This window comes from Bison bison, unplaced genomic scaffold, assembly GCF_000754665.1.
Source record: "Bison bison bison isolate TAMUID 2011002044 unplaced genomic scaffold, Bison_UMD1.0 scf7180017863888, whole genome shotgun sequence".
NCBI classification, from domain to species: domain Eukaryota; kingdom Metazoa; phylum Chordata; class Mammalia; order Artiodactyla; family Bovidae; genus Bison; species Bison bison.
Genome location: NW_011494460.1, coordinates 458,409 through 480,342, shown reverse-complemented (window position 1 = coordinate 480,342; position 21,934 = coordinate 458,409). Strand labels below are relative to the sequence as shown.

At 35.5% G+C, this 21,934-nt stretch overlaps 1 protein-coding gene across 9 annotated transcripts in view; it reads right to left on the bottom strand.

The window, feature by feature from the left end:
• Nucleotides 1-21,934, bottom strand: part of PTPN13 (protein tyrosine phosphatase, non-receptor type 13 (APO-1/CD95 (Fas)-associated phosphatase)) — a 223,360-nt gene that overhangs the window by 106,721 nt on the left and 94,705 nt on the right. For 8 of the 9 annotated variants that reach the window (XM_010833760.1, XM_010833762.1, XM_010833764.1 and 5 more), the window contains exon 7: nucleotides 12,131-12,697. The exons of the other annotated variant lie outside the window; for it this stretch is intronic. In XM_010833760.1, the coding sequence (XP_010832062.1) occupies nucleotides 12,131-12,697 (567 nt within the window). The remainder of the gene's footprint in view (nucleotides 1-12,130; nucleotides 12,698-21,934) is intronic. 9 annotated transcript variants of the gene reach the window in all.

Below are 21,934 nucleotides of genomic sequence, written 5' to 3'. Positions count from 1 at the left end.
CAGCACTTAAAAAAAAAAAGGATTCCATGCTACCACAGGAAGTGACATGGTAAAATAAAAAACAAAATAAAACAAATTCCTCTGGTATAAGAGGAACATGATTTGAAAGGATTATAGAAGATGTCAAATAATAGCTTTATCTAATACTACTTGAATTTAATGAACATAGTTAAATGATTATGTAAGAAGAATGTTATTTTCAAGGAGCAACAAAGAACTTTTTCTTTTGTTGTACAGAACTTCCATGGAAAAGTTTTGAGGGATTTTCCCAAGGTAACTTGACCAAATGCCAAACCTGGCATTGTAACCTATAGGACGGTAAAACCAACAAGGCCAAAGAGAAGACCCACAAGGATGGAGGCAATATAGTTTTACCTCACAAAGAAAAGCTGAAAGTTGCAATAAACCTATTCGGTAGACAGAGTAGAGAACCTCAGTCACGTGAATATATGCCATGCAACAACAATTTCATGAATTTACTGTTTCATAACTATTTCTGCAAAGTGGCTGTAAGAGAGTAAATTTTAATTTCAATTTCTGTTCTTTGGTGGTGCTTTATAATTGTTCTTACATTATTTCACAGGTCCACATTCCTTGTTTTCAGCTTGCCTATATTTTATTTCCTTTTTCCTCCTTGTTTCCTTTATTGACAACATTAGTAAACTTTTTTCAACCCTTGGATTCCTCTGTAAGACAAATTAATGTACCTTTGACAAACCCTCTTAAAAATATAACAATAAAGCATCTTCCCTAGATGAACTGTTGGTCTTTAAATGTTCTCAGTACCACACCTGGGGGAGGAAGGACATTGGCTTACAATGGTTTACCATTTTAGAGTAACTGGGCACAAGCACTCCAGAAACATGAACTGGATGACTAGCATGGCAGGAAAATTGAGGGTAGGAAGACCTTTTTATCCCTCTTCTAAATCAGGAGGGGTGTGATGACCTAGAGGGGTGGGGTGGTGGGAAAGGAAAGAGGCTCAAGAGAGAGGGCATACATATATAATTATGACTGATTTGCATTGTTGTATGGCAGAAATCAACAACATTGTAAAGCAAATTTCCTCCAATTAAAAAATAAATTACAAAAAAACATTAAACTCAGATTAAAAAAAAAACAACAGGAGTGGTATATCTATGTTAATTAAGTGGTAGGGATTTTTTGTGAGCTTCTTGTATTCTGGAATGTACCTTTAAAAAAGAATGTTGTTAGCCATGTTCCTTTCATGCAATGGCACGGCAGATCTAACGATATTACAGTTCCCAGGCAACATTTATTACTCAGTCATGCTTATAAGAAGGCTATAATCAGATTTCAGTTTTCAGTCAAAATTTACTACTCAGTTGTGCTTATGAGAAAAGTTAGCCTTACAAGCTTCCATTTCTGAATAGTAAATGTAACAGTTTCATGAATTATTAACAAATTACATTTCCTGTACCAAGATCATCTGCATTGGTGCATATGGAGTGGCATATTTTCCAGATCACCTGGAAAGAAACACTTCTTGACTTTCTGATGATCTACACAAAAGGCACCAAGCAGACACTGACTCTGGGCCTCCCTGGTGGCTCAGACAGTAAAGACTCTGCCCGCAGTGCAGCAGAGTATGGCTTCAGTCCCAGGTCAGAAGATCCTCTGGAGCAGGGAATAGCTACCCACTCCAGTAATCTTGCCTGGAGAATTCCATGGACAGAGGAATCTGGCATCCTATAGTAGATGGGGTAGCAAAGAGTCGGACACGACTGAGCGACTAACACTAAAAGATACTAACTAGATAGATACAGGCTTTATTCCTCTGATCTAGTCAACAAAAGAAGGGTAATCTCTAATTTTCCACAAGATCCTAACATTATTAATAACTTCTTTTCAGAGGAACCAAACAACACAGATATGTTTTCTGTCTACACTTAAATGTATAATATTAGCATTTAGGTTTGGTCCAGATCCTAGGAATGTAGTATTACCAAGTGATTAAAAAAAAAACAAAAAACACAACTTTTTATCATGAAAACTCAACAGACATGAAGACAAGAGTACACAGTAAGTCCTCATATGTACTCATCTCCCAGCATCAACAAAATCTAATAACTGTTATTTTAATTAGAAAGTTTCAGACTTTTTTTTTTAAAAAAACGAGATGCTCCTAAGTATTTATAGACCATTACAAAGTTTTCTGAATGCCAAAGTTCTTAAGTCATGTGCAATGAACCTGTTAAGAATATTCAAATACCCATTTTATAAAATATACATGTAGTTACTTTCACGGCAGTGCTAAAACTGTAAGCAAAATTTTAAGCTGTCACCATTATAATTGGAGAACTGAATTTATTTGACTTGTAGGGTAAAATTAGATTCAGTATCTAATTTTTGGTCTGCAAACTTCTCAGCTAGTAAATATTTAAATGAAATCTACACTGCAGAAATCCGTATACTAGAATTCCTTTAGGATCATGATTATTCCTCATTTCACTACATGATTTCCATCTCTGACTTCCTACAAGGACAGTTTTTAGACATGGAATTTGAGGTTGGAATTAAGAATCTTAATGTAGAAATAATAATGAGTGCAAAAGAAAACAATGGGAGAATAAAATTAGCCTGGATACAAGTCACCAAAAAAAGCAGCACCAAATTCAGTGTGTGCGTGTATGTGTGTGTATAATGTAGATACATAAAGACAGAGGAATACAGTGTCTCCTGAAAGCAATCTGTTGAATAGTGGTGAGAGGATGAGAAAAATAGGGACCGCAGAAGAATGGCTTAAAGAATTAATGAGGAGAACAGACATGGATGTGGGGGTAGGAAAGGGAGGGTGGGATGAATTGGGAGGTTAGGACTGACATATATATATGATACTATGTGTACAATAGATAGCTAGTGGGAGCCTGCTATAAAGCACAGGACGGTCAACTGGGTGCTCTGTGATTAGCTAGAGGGGTGGGATGCAGGTGGAGGAACATCCAAGAGGAGGGAACATATGTATACATAGGGCTGATTTACTTCATTGTCCAGCAGAAACGAACTCAATATTGTAAAGCAATTATATTTTAATAATAAAAAATCTTGGTAAAGTCTAGTTATAGAGATTCTGTAAATATAGATTCTCTGACAATATCTTTTAATTTCTAGTATTAATTTACCATAATTAAGAGTATACCATCTTTATGCCAGATGACAATGCATAAAAATCTGACAAATATTTTACTATCCTTTAATCTGGATTATCTAAATGCCAACTCTAATAGAGCACTGACTCCACTTGTACATAGCAACATAAAAGGCAGTTTTTCCATAGGTTAGTATTCTATCATAAATCCTTGACAATTAAGAGCCACAATTTCCACCAACACTTAACACACTTAACACTTTAAACATACAAAGTTGTGGCACAGGGTTATGAAGACTTGCATGATATACAGCGGTTACGTAAAGCTGTTTTAGATGAAACACGAAAATCTACAATCTTCATGTTAAAATGAACCTAAGCCAGCATAAAGTGTAATCGAAAAGCACCATTTACAAGTGACACATATTCAAGCTCAGACAAGTAACATGAAGAAACTGAGACTCGGGCAATTGCAACATCAGGAAGTAAATAAACACTTTCAACCTGGCATTTCTTTATCTCCTTTAATACATGACCCAAATTACAGAAAAAAGTTTCAAACAGAAATGCACTAAGATGGCTGGTTTTGTCACTAGAATTGTTGGGGAAAACAAGAAAATTAAACCCCTGCATTTTTATAGCTATGGTTCCTAACAAACAAAATATTTCAATATTCAAATAAGCAGACAAACAAAAGTAAGAACACTGTTATTCACGTATGAAGTGTTTTTCTCTATGCTTTCTTTTTAGAGGGTTAACTTCTGGAGATTAGAGATTGTACCTTCTTTATGATCAATAGAATCCAGTGTATTCTATATTACATCACACTGCATGATACAAGAAGATAACATATCCTAAAATTCTTTGAGAGCCAGACATGATCAATAAAATTTTTAATAAGGAGGAATGGAGCCCATGTAAGTATGAATATATATATATGTACAAACAAGGAACGTAAGAGATGAATATTCTGTGAAATATAAATGACTTTATAGATGGAACATCTGTGCAGAGTAGGATTGCTACAAGAGTGAACAGTTCCTCTACAAGGGCTGTGTATAACATCGTAGCCACAAATCTAGGCCAGCTATACCACTCTTCCAGCATCCTCTAGCATCCTTTGTTGTCATGACTTCAACTGTCCCCCCTAAAGCTTTCAAACAGTACAGAGCTCTAAAGAAAAGTGATTGCATTTGCTGTTGATTGGTCAGGCTGTGACTGAAAAGTATGTGATTTTCTCTTAGAGCTGGACAAAACAGGAGACGAAGGTGAGATTTCTCCTCACTATATAGTATAATTCAGAGAATATTATTGTATTCTGTATCCGAAAAAGCACCACTGAATACACTAAATATTTAGTGTTAAGAGCCATGTTGCAATATTCAGCTTAGATTAACTGAGTATCTATTATATGTCCGGCAGAGTGGTAGACACTAAGGATATAGCCATGAATTAGACCAGGGCAAAATTCCAGTGTCTACAAGAGGAGAAACAAGCTCCTCAAAACAAATAATTTCAGTGAAAAATACAGGCCATCATCCTGAAGTGTGAAGATGAGAGAAAGTTTAAAGTCTTAAGGCAGAAAGCTGCATGAATAAAATCATGATAATATAAAATGGCACATATTAGGGGAGGAAGCGGGGGAGGAGGGAGAGAGAACACATATATTGCTGGAGCGACTTGTGAGATGGGAAATGCAAAAGGGTAAGACTGGAGAGAAATGATAATGGAAATAATGGAAAGCCTTAAATGCCATAATCTAAGGAGCTTGAATTTTATCCTGCTCAACAGATGAAAAGTTATTAAGTGGCTGCAGGCAGAGAAGAAATGTATTCAAATCTGCAAAATGGAGGACAAATTATAGCTAAGAGATCAATTTAGAAAGCTAGTTCTACAGTCCATGGACAATAGAAGGAACTGAGAGACTGGGAGGAAATGAAATATTTTGGGGGTTATAACTGTTGGGGGACTTTCTTGGTGGTGTAGTGGTTAAGACTTCATGCTTCCAATGCAAGGAGTGCAGGTTTAATTCTTGGTCAGGGTACTAAGATTTACCACATGCTATGTGACCAAAAATAACAACAACAAAGAAAAAACAAAAACAAAAATAAAAACCCTGCATTTGGGACTTTCCTAGTGGTCCAGTGGTTAAGATTCTGAGCCCACAGATCCCTGGTTGGGGAACTAAGACCTCGCATGACACATGGTATGGCCAAAAAAACCCCCAAACTGTTGGGTCTTAAAGCTTGTGTAGATACTCATTACCAGTAAGCTCTATTTTAAATCTCCCTTAATACATATTAGTCCATGCTTTTCAGAAGGTTTCTATATCAAAGCCAAACTGGGTCTATGTTAACCATATATGAGTTAAATTAGGTCTCTAATTTCTGATAAAGTAGCCATGGATTTCTGTGGACTCCAAAATCAGTATTATATTACTATGGATATAGACACTGGAACATTTGTTTTGGTTTCATTTTTAACTTTCCTTAGTGTTTAAAGATGCAGTTTCATTTTTCCACTTGGATAAATCAAAAAAGCAAATGTCTATTCTCTGTTGTTTTTAAGCTAAAGAATAACTTACTGTGTATCTCTTCTCAAATGCTTCTCAAGCCAATTTTCCCTCCATTGAACACTGGTATTTTTTATTGGACTAGTTCTATATGAGAATGGTTTGAAGCTGCCCTGTGTTGCTATGTAATTTAAATAAAATATTCAGTTCCGCAGTTGCATTAGAAAGCACATGCCCAACAGTCACCTGTGACTTGTAACTTGAAGTCCAGTCTGCTTAGCTGGAATTTGTAGATGTAGTACTTCTCCTCCACTGAAGAAGTTCTACTGGGCAATGCTGGTCTAAAACACAAATCTCGGGACTCCCTGCAGTCCAGTGTTTAAGACTGTGCTTCCAGTGAAGGAATGGCAAATCTGCTCCTTGGTTGGGGAACTAATATCCCACATGCCGTGGGGTGAAGCCATAAATAAATAAATAAAAATTTCATCAGCTGTGGAAACACAGTGGGTGCTTGATTCTTTCTGGCCAAGTCGGCTGAATCCATTTATACTAGTGTGTTCTTCAGAGATACTAAACGTATTTTTATCTCAGTGTAATTATTCAGTCATTAATACTTAAATACATGGGATATTTGACTAACATCATATAAAATCCCTGTTTATTCATATTTACTTCTATGGAAACTGATGATTTAAATTATTTAAGTTCGGGGAGTAATCCAAATAACAATCTTTATTTTTTTGGAGGGGAGGGGTGCTATCCAGAGGGAAATATAGTGAAGGAAATAAATAGAGTAGCTCATCTTTACTAGTTCAGGATCTTAGAAAAGAAAGACAAAAATTTTAAAAATTGAAATTGCAATCATTCCTCTCTCTCCATAAAATGTCACTGTACTTAGTCACTCAGTTGTGTCTGACTCTGTGACCCCACGGACTGCAGCCCTCCAGGCTCCTCTGTCCATGGGGATTCTCCAGGCCAAGAATACTGGAGTGGATTGCCATGCCTTCCTCTAGGAGATCTTCCCAAGCCAGGGATCAAACCCAGGTCTCCTGCATTGCAGGTGGATTCTGTACCACCTGAGCCACCAGGGAAGCCTATAAAGTGTCACTAGTAGCATCCAATATGATGAACTGTAACATTTATGAATCCACCCTCTTGCTTTTCTGAAATGTAACTATAAAAATACATGCACTTTCAAGTTCAATGGAATGAACATGAATGGAAAGGAAGTATTACGATGCCTCAATAATGAGAAGAGGCTCACATACTTGAGTGTTTACACACTCTAGTTGCACAAGAGAGTTTAAGCTGCATTCACAGAGCAGTCATAGAAGAGCAAAACTAGGCTAGACCAGAAGACACAGCATTGAAAGAAAGGAGACAACACTTAATTTAGACATGACGTACAATGGGTTGACTTTAAACTCCTTAAATAAGTCCTATTTAACCATAGTCACTTTTATAGAATTTAATTGTATCTGTTGTTTACACTCGCCCTTCTAGTATTACACAGAATGCAGGGGAGTTTTGACTGTTCTAAGCAAATGCTATTCACGGTCCCCACCCAGGGTGTGGAGTCTGTTCATACTATACTCACAGTACCGGTTCCAAGCCAATCTCTCATAATCAGGAATGTGCTGCCAACCCACAGAGTGATGGACAGGGAGTGTGTGGTAATTACCCCACAAACAACACAGAGACAGAAACTCTCATTAGAAAGCAGACGATTTCTCAGCTCTTGAGACGGAGCAGAGAGAGGTGGAAAAGAAAAGCCTGGAAATGAAGAAGGAAAAGAGTAGAATAGGACAGTCCTACGCTAAGGCAGAAAGAGTGAAATGAAAAGAATAAAGCAAAAAAAAAAAAAAAAAGGGAATGACATCAAATTTTAAAACTAGTTTCTATGCGAGAAAGCTGTTATGTTCTTTCCTGCCTCTCCTACTGCTTTATGAGTGTTGTTGTTCAGTTGCTAAGTTGCGTCCAACTCTTTGCGACCCCATGTAATGCAGTATGCCAGGCTTCCCTGTCCTTCACTATCTCCTGCAGGGCCACCCAAGGCAGACGGGTCATGGTGGAGAGTTCTGACTAAACATGGTCCACTGGAGAAGAGAATGGCAAACACTTCAATATTCTTGCCTTGAGAACCCCATGAACAGTATGAAAAGGCTTTATGAATGTAGGAAATGATTAATAATCTTAGTAATAATCTTTTATTTATAATCTTAAAATTTCAACTACAATTTCTTTCTTGGAATCTTTCTTGTTCTTAACTTTATTTTGTTCCCAAAGGAATCAGAGCACTTAATAATAACCATTGCTTTTTGATAGCTTACTCTCTTATGTCATCAGGTACTGGATAACCATTTTATAGATCCTGTAATAATAGAGCCCCATCAAAACACTATCCCAAAAAGGAAAATAAAATCCCTCTGTCTGCTACATGGTTAAATGGAGCTCCATCTCAACCCTTCACCCAGGATGGTTTATTGAAGGAAGACCCAAACGAGCTTTTATTTCATAATAAAATACTTTTATTATATTAAAAATTATATAATGTTATTAAGAAGAGACCTAAGAGGTCTGATGATGCCTGAAAATGAGATGTTTAAAATGGTACCCAAGTTCCTTCCAGCACTACTCCATGATTTTAAAGTCTGGTCTCCCTTGTGCCAGTCGGCTGGTTGGTTTTGTCGGCTGAGGAGACGCTGTGGAAATGATTTAGGTACAGGTTCCTTTCAAGAGGATGGGGCCTGGGCTAAAGGAAACAGCTATCCATTTGAGGCTGAAGGAGACAACAGTCTTTTCCATCAGTTCCTGAATGTTCATGTGCCCCAAAGAATGAACTGAAATTTAGCAATTTCTTTTCTTCTGATTGTATATTATCCCACTGGACACTGTAATACGTCTTTTTTTAAAAATTAGGAGGTAACATGTAGTGGGAAATCCTTAGACTGGAATGCCAAATCTGTGATGGAAATTTACAATCTCCCATAATGATGGAAACTTTATCATTAACCAGTTATGTGATTCTGGGTATGCTATTAAATCTCCACATGCTCAAGCACATGCGCTTTAAAACCTCTTCTAATTCTAAAATTACTGATCCTCAGTGACAACTTTCAATTGTAAAGATCACAAAAACTGTAGAGTATTATAACTTTTAAATGCTTTAAAATAGGAATGTTTCAAAAGAAAAGTGTACAAGAAAATGGGTACATGAATAATATCCACTGTTCTGCTTGATTTGTCACACATAAAAGGGATCTATGAAGCCCATTTTTCATAAGAATTAAATAAGTGGTTTGTTATTTTCCATTCTTTTTTCTTCTTAGTATACTAGCTAAACTCTTCATATTAACAATCTGTACTTTGCACAGCCAACATAAATTATTTTACCTTTACAAAAAGACAGCACAGCATAAAACCAGCAAGTTACTCAACTAAATAACTAGTAAGAGTTATTGCTTTTGAATTCCAAACCTCAAACATTCCTTTCAAACAATGCTCTTAGTCAAAAACAATCATAATTTATTACTACTATATAATAATGGAGCTTATTTAAGGTGGTACAAGTATTTCCATAATAAACCAACATTTTTCAAGGTGTTCTATTTTGTTTAATTTGGTTATGAAATATACTCTAGGGAAAAAAATTGGTAGATATTTTGTGGGAGCAAAGGCTTCTGAAAACTCTTTTAATGCAAAGATAGATTTCAGGATAAAAATTGTCCTACATTAAATAATTGAAAGCATATTTTATCTTACTTTTAAAAGGAAATCTTTTCCTTTTCTTGTATCTCTTATAATAAACCTAAAATTTTTCAATTCAGAAATTTTTTTTGGGAGGTAACAAGTTAGTATTTTGAACAAATAAGGGTCTATACAGATTATATTGGGTTGGCCAAAAATTTCATTTGGGTTGTAACCTTATGGCCAACTCAATATATTATCTTTACAGATATATATGTATATATGCATATCTGAAAACAAGTTGATCTATTTGAGTTTCTTTACACTTACACATTCATGCATGCACATGCAAACCATGACAGAGTTTTACTTATAGGAAATTCCTATAAATTATATATTCAAGCAAAACATGCTAAACTGACTATTTACTGTAATATAATTTTAAAAAATATTTTCACCATAGTTTTGATTTTTTTACTATTTAACTCTCAACCAAGGTTCAAATGTAAAAACACTTCTCTCAGACTTCACATATCCAAATTACTACTTGCAGAAGCGGGTGGCAAATGGTTAGCTTGCATCACAAACTCAATGGACATGAATTTGAGCAAACCCCACGAGATAGTGAAGGAAAGGGGAGCCTGGTGTGCTGTAGTCCATGGGGTCACAAAGAATGGGACATGACTTAGCTACTGAACAATAACAACAATTTTAATATTTACATGTTAAGAAAAGATACCACTGAACCTCTTAAATGTTAGAAAGCCATCTAAATTGGTGTGTATATTCACTCCTTATATTCTGAGACGACCATGGTCCTATCTGTTTGAATCACTGAAGGACTGTTCCCACCCAACAACAATGGGCAGAATTTATTTATATAAATGTCTCCATGAGGGAATGCTCATAAGAATGTGAAGCTAAATTATATTCATGTGTTAGCTGTGGTGTAACACTAAATGGTCATAAAATACAAATTCTGAAAAGAGAGACTTTAAGCTACAAAGTGACTACTTTTTGCTGTTACAACTCTAAGACTTAAACAGTGAAATCATGCATAAAATAAATTTCTAATTTTTCATTTTCTGTCTTTGAAAGCTTTTAAATATTTATTTAACTTCACTGAGTCTTAGTTGATGCACGCAGGATCTAGTTCCCTGACCAGGTATCGAACTCTGGGACCCTGCATTGGGATCTCAAGAGTCTTAGCCACTGGATGACCAGGCAAGTCCATGACTTTGAGAGTTTTTAGATCCAGGTTATACTCAACTATCTCATAATGCTGGCTAATGCTTATAAAAGTGCAATTATATATAAATCTATAGTATTAAGTGTTCAATAATTTCCTCCATAATTCCAATTTCCTCACTAATATGCAATTCCTATGTTGAAAAAAATGCAAGGCTTCATTTATGAGAATTAAAGCACAATGTGGAATGTATTTTCAGTTCTAGAACTATGCTTGAAACTTAATAGAACAAACCGTTAGCAGAGTATTTTAAGGGCAACCTATGAATTAAAAACATTCAACTAGGACATTGACTTTAAAAATACTGAATAAATATGACCCTTCATTACGTTACTACTCTCACTGAACTAGAAGCCCCTTAATCAGTTATGTCCCAGGGGTCTAGTGATCAAGGGGCATATATAAAACTTTAATCGTCAAAAATGTAGAGGATGAGATTGAAAACATTTATTTTGCTTTCTGTTCCATCTATCTGTACTAAAAATAGACTCTATCATATGACTAGAACACAATTTTATTCTATTCAATATACTGTGCTTTGTGTATCAATCAGGTATTTTTGAAAGAGCATTCCCCTATAAATAATAAGAATTGGTAATTTATAGTCATTTTATGCCCCCATAGTAGTTTCATAATAATTTAATTAATTAATTAATAATTATTAATTTATTAATGTAATCATTTTACATTCATTACTGAATTAATTTATTTTTATTGAGCCCATTTTATACATGGGCTTCCCTGGTGGCTCCAATAGTAAAGAATGCCTACAATGTAGGAGACCTGGGTTCAGTCCCTAGGTTGGGAAGATCCCCTGGAGAAGGCAATGACAACCCACTCTAGTATTCTTGTCTGGAGAATGCTATGGACAGACGAGCCTGGTGGGCTAACAGTCCATGTGGCTGCAAAGAGTTGGACACAACTGAGTGATTAAGCACACGCGCACGCACACACACACACAGGCTAACCTAAGACCTGGCATGATTAAGCCCCATTGCCAAAGTAAGGATCACGTAACTACTGAAGGAAGTAAATAATTCAAGCCTAGGCTGCCTGACTCTAAACTGATAAACCTAAATACTATGATTTCAAAAAACAGAGATCTAAACAAAAATAAATAAAAACATGGATCTAAGCGTCATTCCAGACTACTGCACTATCACCAGGCTATGCTGCCTCCCTTGGATAACTGATTTTGATTAACTGTATCTCATTTCCATGAACTAGCCCTTTACGGAAGCCTCCCACAAGATGGTGCATGAAAGACGATGCTGTGGAGGATTAAAAAGCAGTTGAAAACATGGCCCCTGCCTACCTAAAACACGGAGAGAGTATAAGGTGGCTGGACCGGGTATGCTTAGCAGAGATGACTTTTGGAAACAGTGTACTTTAGTTATGGTTTTTGTGGGAGGAAGAACAGAAGCTGACAAAGAAGAAAGAGCCTGACTTGGGTACAAAGGTTTGGCAGTGGAAATAAGACTTATGGAATGGTTTCGTAACCCTTTTTTATTTCAAAACACAATTGTAAACAATTTGATTCAATTCTCTCTCAAACACACACAAAATTACTAACCTTCTACATTCATGGCTTCTCTCAGAACCTGAAGTTTCTTTTGTCTTTCTCGGATTCGGTCCAAAGCACTTGATATTGCCGAGGAGGTGGGCAAGTCTCGTGTGTGAAATGCTGGATCCATTTTCTGAGGCCCGAAGATATCCAAGGCTAGGCTTCCATCTGAGTATCTTGCCTCCTTTTTTCTAGGAGTGGTTGAAGTCCGCACGGTAACCGCCTCAGGGAGACGGCGTTGGTATCTGTCAGTCTCCCCAGAAGAGAAGTCTCTGTCACCTGTACAAAGCAAGTCCATGGACGAAGCCCAGATCTTCTTCTTGGGAAGCATGTCGAGGCCAGGGACAGCTTTTTTTTCTGGGCCACTAGATTTGAACGGGTAAGGGGAGCAGGAATTTTCCGAATCTTCTTGTCCAGAGTTATTATCTGATGAAAGGTCCTTGAAATAATCTTCCTCATCTCGTGTATCTTTGATAGATAGAAATCCCATGGATTTACTAAGCCCTTTGTTAAGAAAGGCCTGATGACAGAATGGAGACTTGTATGTGTCTAGAACATCAGAAGTAGAGCTTCTTCCTGGAATGATAAGAATCTATCATGTATGCACAGACTTTTTAGAAAATAACTGGAATGTAACCTTACTATTGACAATGAGAGTGGTGGCATTTTCCAGTTCTCCAAATGGAGAATCAGAGATGAAATGGGATGGTGATGATGGTAAGGGAACTGGAAAAAAAATGGTATGTTTGTTAGTTGGATGTTATATTTCAGGGTCCAGTGTTTCTTACCAAATGGTATCAGTAACATATAGAACTTGGTTTTTAAAGTAACATTGTTTTATATTCAAAGGTGACTTATTTGGTTTTAAAAAAATAGATAAGAGTTTCTGATACTATCCAGTTTGGTAGATATTAATTATTCATAAAACGATTTGGAGTTAATAATAGAATACATAGTACACTCTTTTAATGGCTACAGATACAATTCAAATATGTATTATTTCAATATAAAGCCTTGCCATTTTCTGGTCATTCAAATAAATGTGCTCAAAGTAAAAAAAAAAAATTCCTGCTGTAGTATTTAGAATTATTGAGTATCAAAGTTTTATTAAGGTCATATATGTTTCCAGAAAATTTGATTATGCTTAAAATCCAGACAATTTGATTGTGTTTAAATTACATAAGTAACTTAATTTTTCTATAGCAGACCATCATATCCTGAAATAGTTTTTCCTCTCAAACATTATGTATCAATAATTGTTAACTGGAATAAATTACCCATTCTTATTTACGCTTTGGTCCTTGATGTAGTTAAAACCAGTAAGCCATTCTAATGTTTTTTCAAGGCAGCAGTCTATAAATGCATTGAAGAGGAGCAAAAATGCCCAGCCAGAAATTTTTTGAATTCACAGATTCAACAACAAAAAATCACACATATATATGGCTCCACTATTTAAATGAGAAATGCAGAAAAATACTTTATAGTTACTGACATCAATAACCCATAAACACTGAAGATTTCCAGAATGACCATCTGTAATCCCTCTTTGATAAGCTATTTGCTGTGGATACAATATAAAATGATAACTAAAACCTTCCCAGTAACAATAAATGATTTATTAACATATTTGAATAAGTTGACTGCCTGTTTGGGGTAACAACTATTAGCTTTCTTCCCTCACCACACATTTTACCTTAAACATCACAGTCAATTAATTTCAGAATGGCAACACATAATGGCTTGAAAATTAGATTCAAATGTTTTGCTTTTCTTGGAATTCATCTTCCCCTGAACATGAATCCACTCAAGTGCAAGTAAGGATACATGTATCTGGGGCTCAGAATACAGGGAAATAGACCATCCTACATCTGGATGTATAGATTGCCACACACTTTGGATCCTGATATAAAATAATTTAAAACTGATAAACATATGTCTATGTTACAGTACTTCAGTGGTGAATTACATTCTTAAATCACATATTGAAACTCAGTTATTTAAAATTGTATTAAAAAATAGAGAACAAAGATATTCTTAAAAGTTGATAGGATACAATCGATAAAAAATAAGAATCGAAAGGATTTAAGAATCATAGAAGCATATATGAGCTCAACAATCTGCCTCCTTTTACTATCTTGGCTACCAAGCTGAGTCAAACCTTGGAGACAATCAAACAAGTATTCTGGCAGCAACATAAATTCATGGTCAACCATGATGGACACTCAACATCACTCACTTTTCACAATGATGGATTCACGTTTCCTCGTTCTTTCCCACCTTACCTCTCTATCTGATGCTCTTGTCTCATATTCCACCAAGAAAAAACAAGTTGTCAGAAGACAGCTTTTTCATTGTTCCATGCCTAATTCTATATATCTATTTGTCTCGGCAATCTTTTCCCTACTGTCTCAAGGGGTGAAATTTCCTACCAGTTGAAGGCCAATTCCCAGTGTGTGTTCTCTTCACCCCCTCCTCTTACTTTTATCAATGATTTTGCTTCTTTGGTTAACTTCTGCCCACTCTGCTTCCATCCTCCTTGTCTCCCATTTCTATTGAGTCCTTCTCATTAGTATACAAACGTTCCCTTATATCTCTATCACAAAACAAACTAAACAAAACGTCTCCCCTCTGACCACATTCCCCTCTAGTTACTGCTGTCTCCAATTTCTCCCTTCCCATTCATTATTCTACCCACTTTAGTCAACTTCCAGCTCCTCTGCAACTTGGTAGCTCCCATCATGGTATCACTAATGGCATCCATAGCACCAAATTCAGTAGACACTTTTGTATTCATATTTTACTTCTCAGTGACCACTTACAGTGAGAACAATCCCTTAAGGAATCACTTTCCTCTCTTTACAAGACTGGTTTCTTACTTAGACAGCTCCTTTTAAGTCTTTTTTTTCCCCTCCTCTACTGGATATCCAATTGTTGGTTTTCCTCAGGTGTCGCTTTTAGAATCTTATGTTTTCACTCTATAACAGAGTGAAATATTAAATATTTCTACATATTGACAACTCCCAAATTTATATTCATGGCACTGACTTCTTTTGGGAGCTCCAATCTGAAACAGAAACTGGAACTTCTACTTGTGTATCTCAGAAGCACCTCAAAGCGAACATGCTTAAAACTAACCTTACGCTTCCCATACCCGGAGATGTCCTTTACCCCACTCTTTCCAACTTGGATCAGTGGCACCATTATTCAGCTGATTGCTCAAAACAGAAATATGGGCACCCTCCTGAAACTCTTCATCTTCCTCATTTCCCATATTAAATTCATCAGAAAGTGCTGGCTACCTAAATTCTCAGAGATAGGTTACTCCATGTGATTATTTCCAATTCTACTGAAATCCCCTTATTCCCAATTAACACTACCACTTGACTAGATAACTGCAATGGTCACCCTGCTTCTTTTTGCATCCACTATACTCCACTCAACAGCTAGAACCATCTTTTAAAAGCACATTCCATGATGTCACTATTCTTAATAAGTCTCAAAGGCATAATTATTGCACTCCAAATACAATTTAGACTCCTTCTGGGTGTGCAACTTGAATCCTTTTTAGGGATTCACCTCCATTTTCTTTATTCTATCCAGGCCACGGTTTTTCTCTGTTAAGGTCTCTTATATGTTAGGGCCTTTGTATACACCATTTTATCTTCCCTGAGTGGTCTCTTTTAGACCTTTTTTGTGGTTAGTTCTTTCCCATTCTATAGTTTTACTTATGACTTCTTCAGTGAAGATACCCTGACCACTACTGACATATCATGAGACTATTTGTAACAAGTAAATTATCATCCCCTTTTAGGAAATTAGTATTTATTACCAATATGTAAATGGGCCATGGTATTCTAAAAGAACCATGTCTTCTCACTAGCCATATGAAGTTTAAAACTAAAAACTTATAAGGTGGCTCTTAGATTACTATTACTTTATAAATTCTAGCTTTTACTGTCTTCATGAAAATTGAAAATGAAAGTGAAAGTTGCTCAGCTGTATCCAACTCTTTGAGACCCCATGGATTATACAGTCCATAGAATTCTCCAGGGCAGAATACTGGAGTGGGTAGCGTTTTTCTTCTGCAGGGGATCTTCCCAACCCAGGGATGGAACCCAGGTCTTCCACATCGAAGGTAGATTTTTTATCAGCTGAGCCACAAGGGAAACCCTTATGAAAATTAGTAGATATAAAAATATTTCAGTTCATGTCTATTAAAAAATTCAGAAAGTTATCATTTTAAATTCTGTAGGGTAGTACAAAATTACAATGAAAATAACTCACTTAAAAGTTTACACAAATATCAATCTTTGATTTATTTTTTTAAAAAGTTCACACTAACTTCCTACTTTGTTTCTATAAAATACGACTTATTTTGCTCTATATGCTTGAAAGTCATATTATAACTAACCTAAGATCTCCTGACTGTTACTTATAAAGGGTGATTTTGAACCACAGTTGAGGTCTCTTCTAGTAGCCAAGAGGACAAAGAAAGGCATGATGATACAGAAAGTGGAGTGAGAAAGTAAGATGGTGGGTAGGGGAGGGAGAAGGCATTGCCGCTCTTCAGGAAAACAGGCAAAAGGTTGTGGAGGTGTGAAATAAGGTCCAAAGTGGTCCGTATATACTTGTTACAGATGATCTAAAGTAAAATTGTAAGAGCTATGAGCTACAAAATTATTAAAGGGAGAAACAGTGTGGATGACCTTTTGAAGGAAGAGAAAGGAAGTGGTAGGAAAGAGATGTTTTGAGCTAAGTGGTTTCTCCAGTGAACCGTCTAGCCTAGGACTGCTTCTGTTCGCTTTTTGGAAGAAAAAGGAGATACATCTTTAGGTAAGGACACAGAGAAGTGGGTTTCAGCTGGTTACAAACATACTATTCTTAAATCACATACTCCTAACTGGCAGGAGTCTTGATGCATTTTGTTATGTCAGTGATGCTTGCTATCTTCAACCACATGAGATATGTAATTGCCTCATTAACACTTCACAGGTAGATAAAATACATATGGATCATGCACAGAAGAACAGTATCATGGCTGTTGTGATGCTAAAGTATTTAGGAAAAAATTTCACTAATCTGATAATTCAAAATTAGAGCTTAAATATAGAATCTGGCCATATGAATGAGGAGAATCATGGCATTCTTGGCCCGTGTATTAGATGCCTAAGTCTACCACACCAGTGAAAACCATCCACTGTTAATACCAGTGCCACTTCCCAATCTGACACTATATAAAATGCAGTTTCTTCAGCTGCTTTCCAGAGCTTCTAAACATGTGCCCAGGCTATTATAATTACTTTATCAAACAAGCAATTAACAGCACTGAAATAATTAGTTAAGTATACCTAATAGCTATCCTTGGGCTTCCCTTGTGGCTCAGCTGGTAAAGAATCTGTTTGCAATGCGGGTGGCCTGGATTTGATCCCTGGATTGGGATGATCCCCTGGAGAAGGGAAAGGCTACCGACCCCAGTATTCTGCCCTGGAGAATTCCGTGGACTATATAGTCCATTGGGTTGCAAAGAGTCCAACACAACTGAGCGACTTTCACTTTCAATAGTTATCCTTACTACTCATTTTGATCACAGGAAACTTAACTAATGGTATTTCTGAAAGGAATATCCACTGTAGCTACTCTTAAAAGATTTCAAGAGGAGCTTTCTGTGGTATTTTCCCATTCTGGTAGAGTTAGAAGTTCCTTCACCTAAACTCACAGAGCATGCTGGACCTCTATGAAGACATTTTTCTCGCTATATTAAAATTATCCATTATATTCTATATCTGCCATCATTCCTACTCATTTTCTCACCTCCACCCCTAACTGGAATAATAACATAAGGGACCACGTTTTACTTGTTTTTGTACTTCCAGTTCCCGATAAAAGAAATTTCAAAAGAACATTTGTAGAACAGAATGAATATATAACTTATGAAACCCTTTTAAGCCAACTTAAGTAGCACAATCTACCAGAAAGATTACTGTCAAAAGATGGGGTTTTAATTCTGGCTTTATCATTCAATCCATGAGTTTGGGCAAGCCACTTAATTTCTGTTTCTCACTTCCTTCATCTACGAAAATGTGGATATAATTTGCTATGCCTTCTTCTTAGAGATGATAGGATAAATAAACTAACCCATTTGAACCATCATAAGCTCTTCTGAACAAGTAGCAACATAAAATTCTAAATTTTGCCTCTTTTTTTTTTTGCTTCTGCTTTATTTTTCTCAGCATATAATTATCTACTGAGGGAGAATTTAAGTTTCTTTTGAAAGAAAAATCATAAAAACAGAAATCAAAAGATCTCCTAGAAAAGTTTTAGATTCTATAATAAAAAATCAAGTTATTCAGGACAAGTAGTCATTGTAGGTAGATTTTTCTATTTCTTAAGGATGTTTTGAGTTCAGAGAATTTATAGACAACATTAGATTACACACAATTATAAGTATTCAAATTTAAAATGAAACCACAAGCATTTTCCTTTCAGAGAGCATGTAGTTTGCTAAAAAGTAAAGAGCAAACAATAAACTTTGAAGAGGTATTAATAAAAGATTTTAAGATCATAAAGAGTATTCATAATATAACATATTTTACTTATTAAATTTAAAAAACCTTCCTTGTAAAGTACACTGTTTTAACTGTTTTTGTTATTTATGATTAACATTATCCTTAATGGGATAGCATCATTCATCTTTCCCCTCACACACAGACTCAAATTCACAGCACCTCTTAGAAGCTAACTTCAAAATGACATTTCAGTATTAAAAGAGGCTCCCTGATTCCCCATCTGTCCTCACAAATGTGATCAGGTACGAAAAAAAAAAAGAAACATGATATTATCAACATGCCTGAGTTCTGGAGCACCATCATGCTGATCTGATCAAGGTGTAGGTTTCTACCTTAAGCTCACTTGGCAGGAAATGCTTGATTTCTTTCTGCTTAGTGCAGCTGTTACATTTAGTGCACTGGCAGTATTAAATAACAAAGGAGGGGCCCACAGCCTGCTAGTTCAGGCCTTAGCTTCTGTAACAGAACTCAGAGGTAAGATATAAGGGGAGACTTTTTAAGCTCATTTACTCATAGATGAAAAATGTTATTGCTATGTTTTAATTGAACAATCAAATCACTTAGGTATGAGGCATTCTCTCTAAAATTGTCCACTTCTTTTAATCTAATTCTATATCTCACTGGAAAATGTCAAATCTTGACATTTTATTTATCGAGAACAGTGGTCAGGAACCAAATAAACTACAAATTATCACTACATAAAGGTTTTAGGTTCATCTACGTCAAAGTGAATGCCTTACTACTAATGTAATACGACAATGTTGCTTTGCCCAAGGGACCACAGACAAGTAAGAACTGGTACTGCTCCTAAGTAATACCACTGTCATACAAGAGTATTTCTTCTTTATGAGTTAATTTTTAAAAAGATTTATATTATTTAAGTTTATGCCACTATTAGCTCCTAACTTCTTCTGTCTGATAATGCCTATAAATTAGTATACTATATTAATTCTGTCCTTGAGAGTGGTTTTATAAATTTTTAAGGATAAATTAAAAGAGCCTTTGAGCATTATTACTATTGTGGTAAGCAATGGCTAAGATGAACTGAGGAATCCTCTCCCATTATAGTTGATCCAACAAAGGCTATCGCAGCTGGCTCAGTGGTAAAAGAATCCACCTGCCAATGCAGGAGAGTCCAGAGGGTTCGATCCCTGGGTTGGGAAGATCCCCTGGAGTAGGAGATGGAAACTCCCTCTAGTATTCTTACCTGGAAAATTCCACAGACAGAGGAGCCTGGCAGGCTACAGCCCATCGGGTCGCCAAGAGTCGGACCCGACTGAGCATGCACACACACAGTCCAAAGAGGGGCTACTGTTTCTTTAAATACAAGGACCTCAAATTCTACCCTAAGTTAGAGGAACTCATTCAGGTTTATTCTGTGTGACAAACTGTAATTCCTTACAAAAATTCTCCTGAGTTTCGATATTGGGGACATTTTATTCTCCAATAAGCAGACAGGATTATTAAGAGAATTAAAATCAATGGATAGGCTATTTAAAGACTTCTCTGTAAATTTTCTTAAGTTATTACAGTCAATTCTAGATTATCTGCATCCAACAGTCTATTAGTCATAATAATTCTAAAGCACTATTAGGCAATTATACTAAGTTTTAATATTATAAAAACAAAATCATAAATAAAAGGCATTAATAATTTGGTTTAAAACTTCTGATATATTTGTTGTTATAGCCAAAATAGTGAACTATAGTTTACTTTTTATTTTGAATGCAACTTAGTGTTTAAAATAAGTTATCTAAAAAAATAATCAAGAGTCTCATATATTTATTTTTGGAACCATTAAAATTATATTATAGACGTTATTATATCTTTCTCATACTCATGAGAAAATCAACTCAAAATCAACAAATATTTATTTAACATCTACAAAAAGTAATGTGCTTAATTTGGTAGATTTTCCTCATCTCTAGTATATACACATCTAGAAAACTTAATTTTGTATATGGCTTTCATAAACAGTGTGGCTCAGCTGGTAAAGAATCTGCCTGCAATGCAGGAGACCTGGGTTCGATCCCTGGGTTGGGAAGATCCCCTGGAGAAGGGAAAGACTACCCACTCCAGTATTCTGGCCTGGAGAAATCCATGGACTGTAGAGTCCATGGAGTCACAAAGAGTCAGACACGATTGAGTTATCTAAGATAAGTAAATAACTGGGTATTTAAAGTATTGGGTTGGCCAAAAAGTTTGTTCAGGTTTTTCTGTAATGTGGAAAAACCTGAATGAACATTTTGGCTAACCAAATATGTTTTAAATAAAACAAATAGCCAGCAAAGACCTACTGTACAGCACATGGAACTCTACTCAACACTCTCTAATCTAACCTAATGGGAATAACCTAAATGGGCAAAGAATTTGAAAAAGAATGGATACATGTATATGTAAACCTTTGAATTACTTTGCTGTACATCTGAAACTAACGTATTACAAATCAACTATACTCCAATATGAAATAAAAATTAAAAAAATAGATAACCAGAAAAAAAAAGTATATTGTAGAGTTGGTATAGATTCAGTTCAATCTCTATTGCTACTTCTAAAATATTATGTAATACTTCATGTCTTAAAAAATAAAACTCAGTCATTGAAAGTAATATAAACTAAATTATGTTAACATTTGTTAGTTTTCAAAATTTGATAAACTAAATATAACAGAGTGATCTTTTTCTTTAGACTCAATAAATTTATAATGCATATAGATAGAATGAGGGGTTTCATATTTATAGGAACATTTTTTATTCTTAAAGAAACTAAGCTTCTTTTAGTTAAAAAAAAAACAACTATCTTTAAAAATTAATCATCAACAATATAGCATTAAAATCACTAAATCAACAAGTAACAACCAAGCATACAAACTTCAATTTTATAACATGGCCACTTTGAAGCAGGAGATGATAGGGAACTACAAAAAGAGAAAGTACATAAAAGAGAAATAAGAAAGCAAGGAGCAGGGGAGAAAGGGAGGTAAGAGAAGGAAGGAGTAAGAAATAGAAAGATAATAAATAAATAAATCATTTCTTTTAAATCTAATGTTCATTTATCAAAGTATCCATCAATTCCATTCAAAAAGGACTCATTTATTTCCAAAACAGGGGACTGATTGAAAATCTGATGGACTAACAAAGTGCTGCTATTTTTAGCACCAAGGTTCACATTGTATTTCAAATCCTCGTGTCCTTTAAGACAAAAAAAAAAACCAAAAAACAAAAAACTTTTACCTATGAGAGGAAGG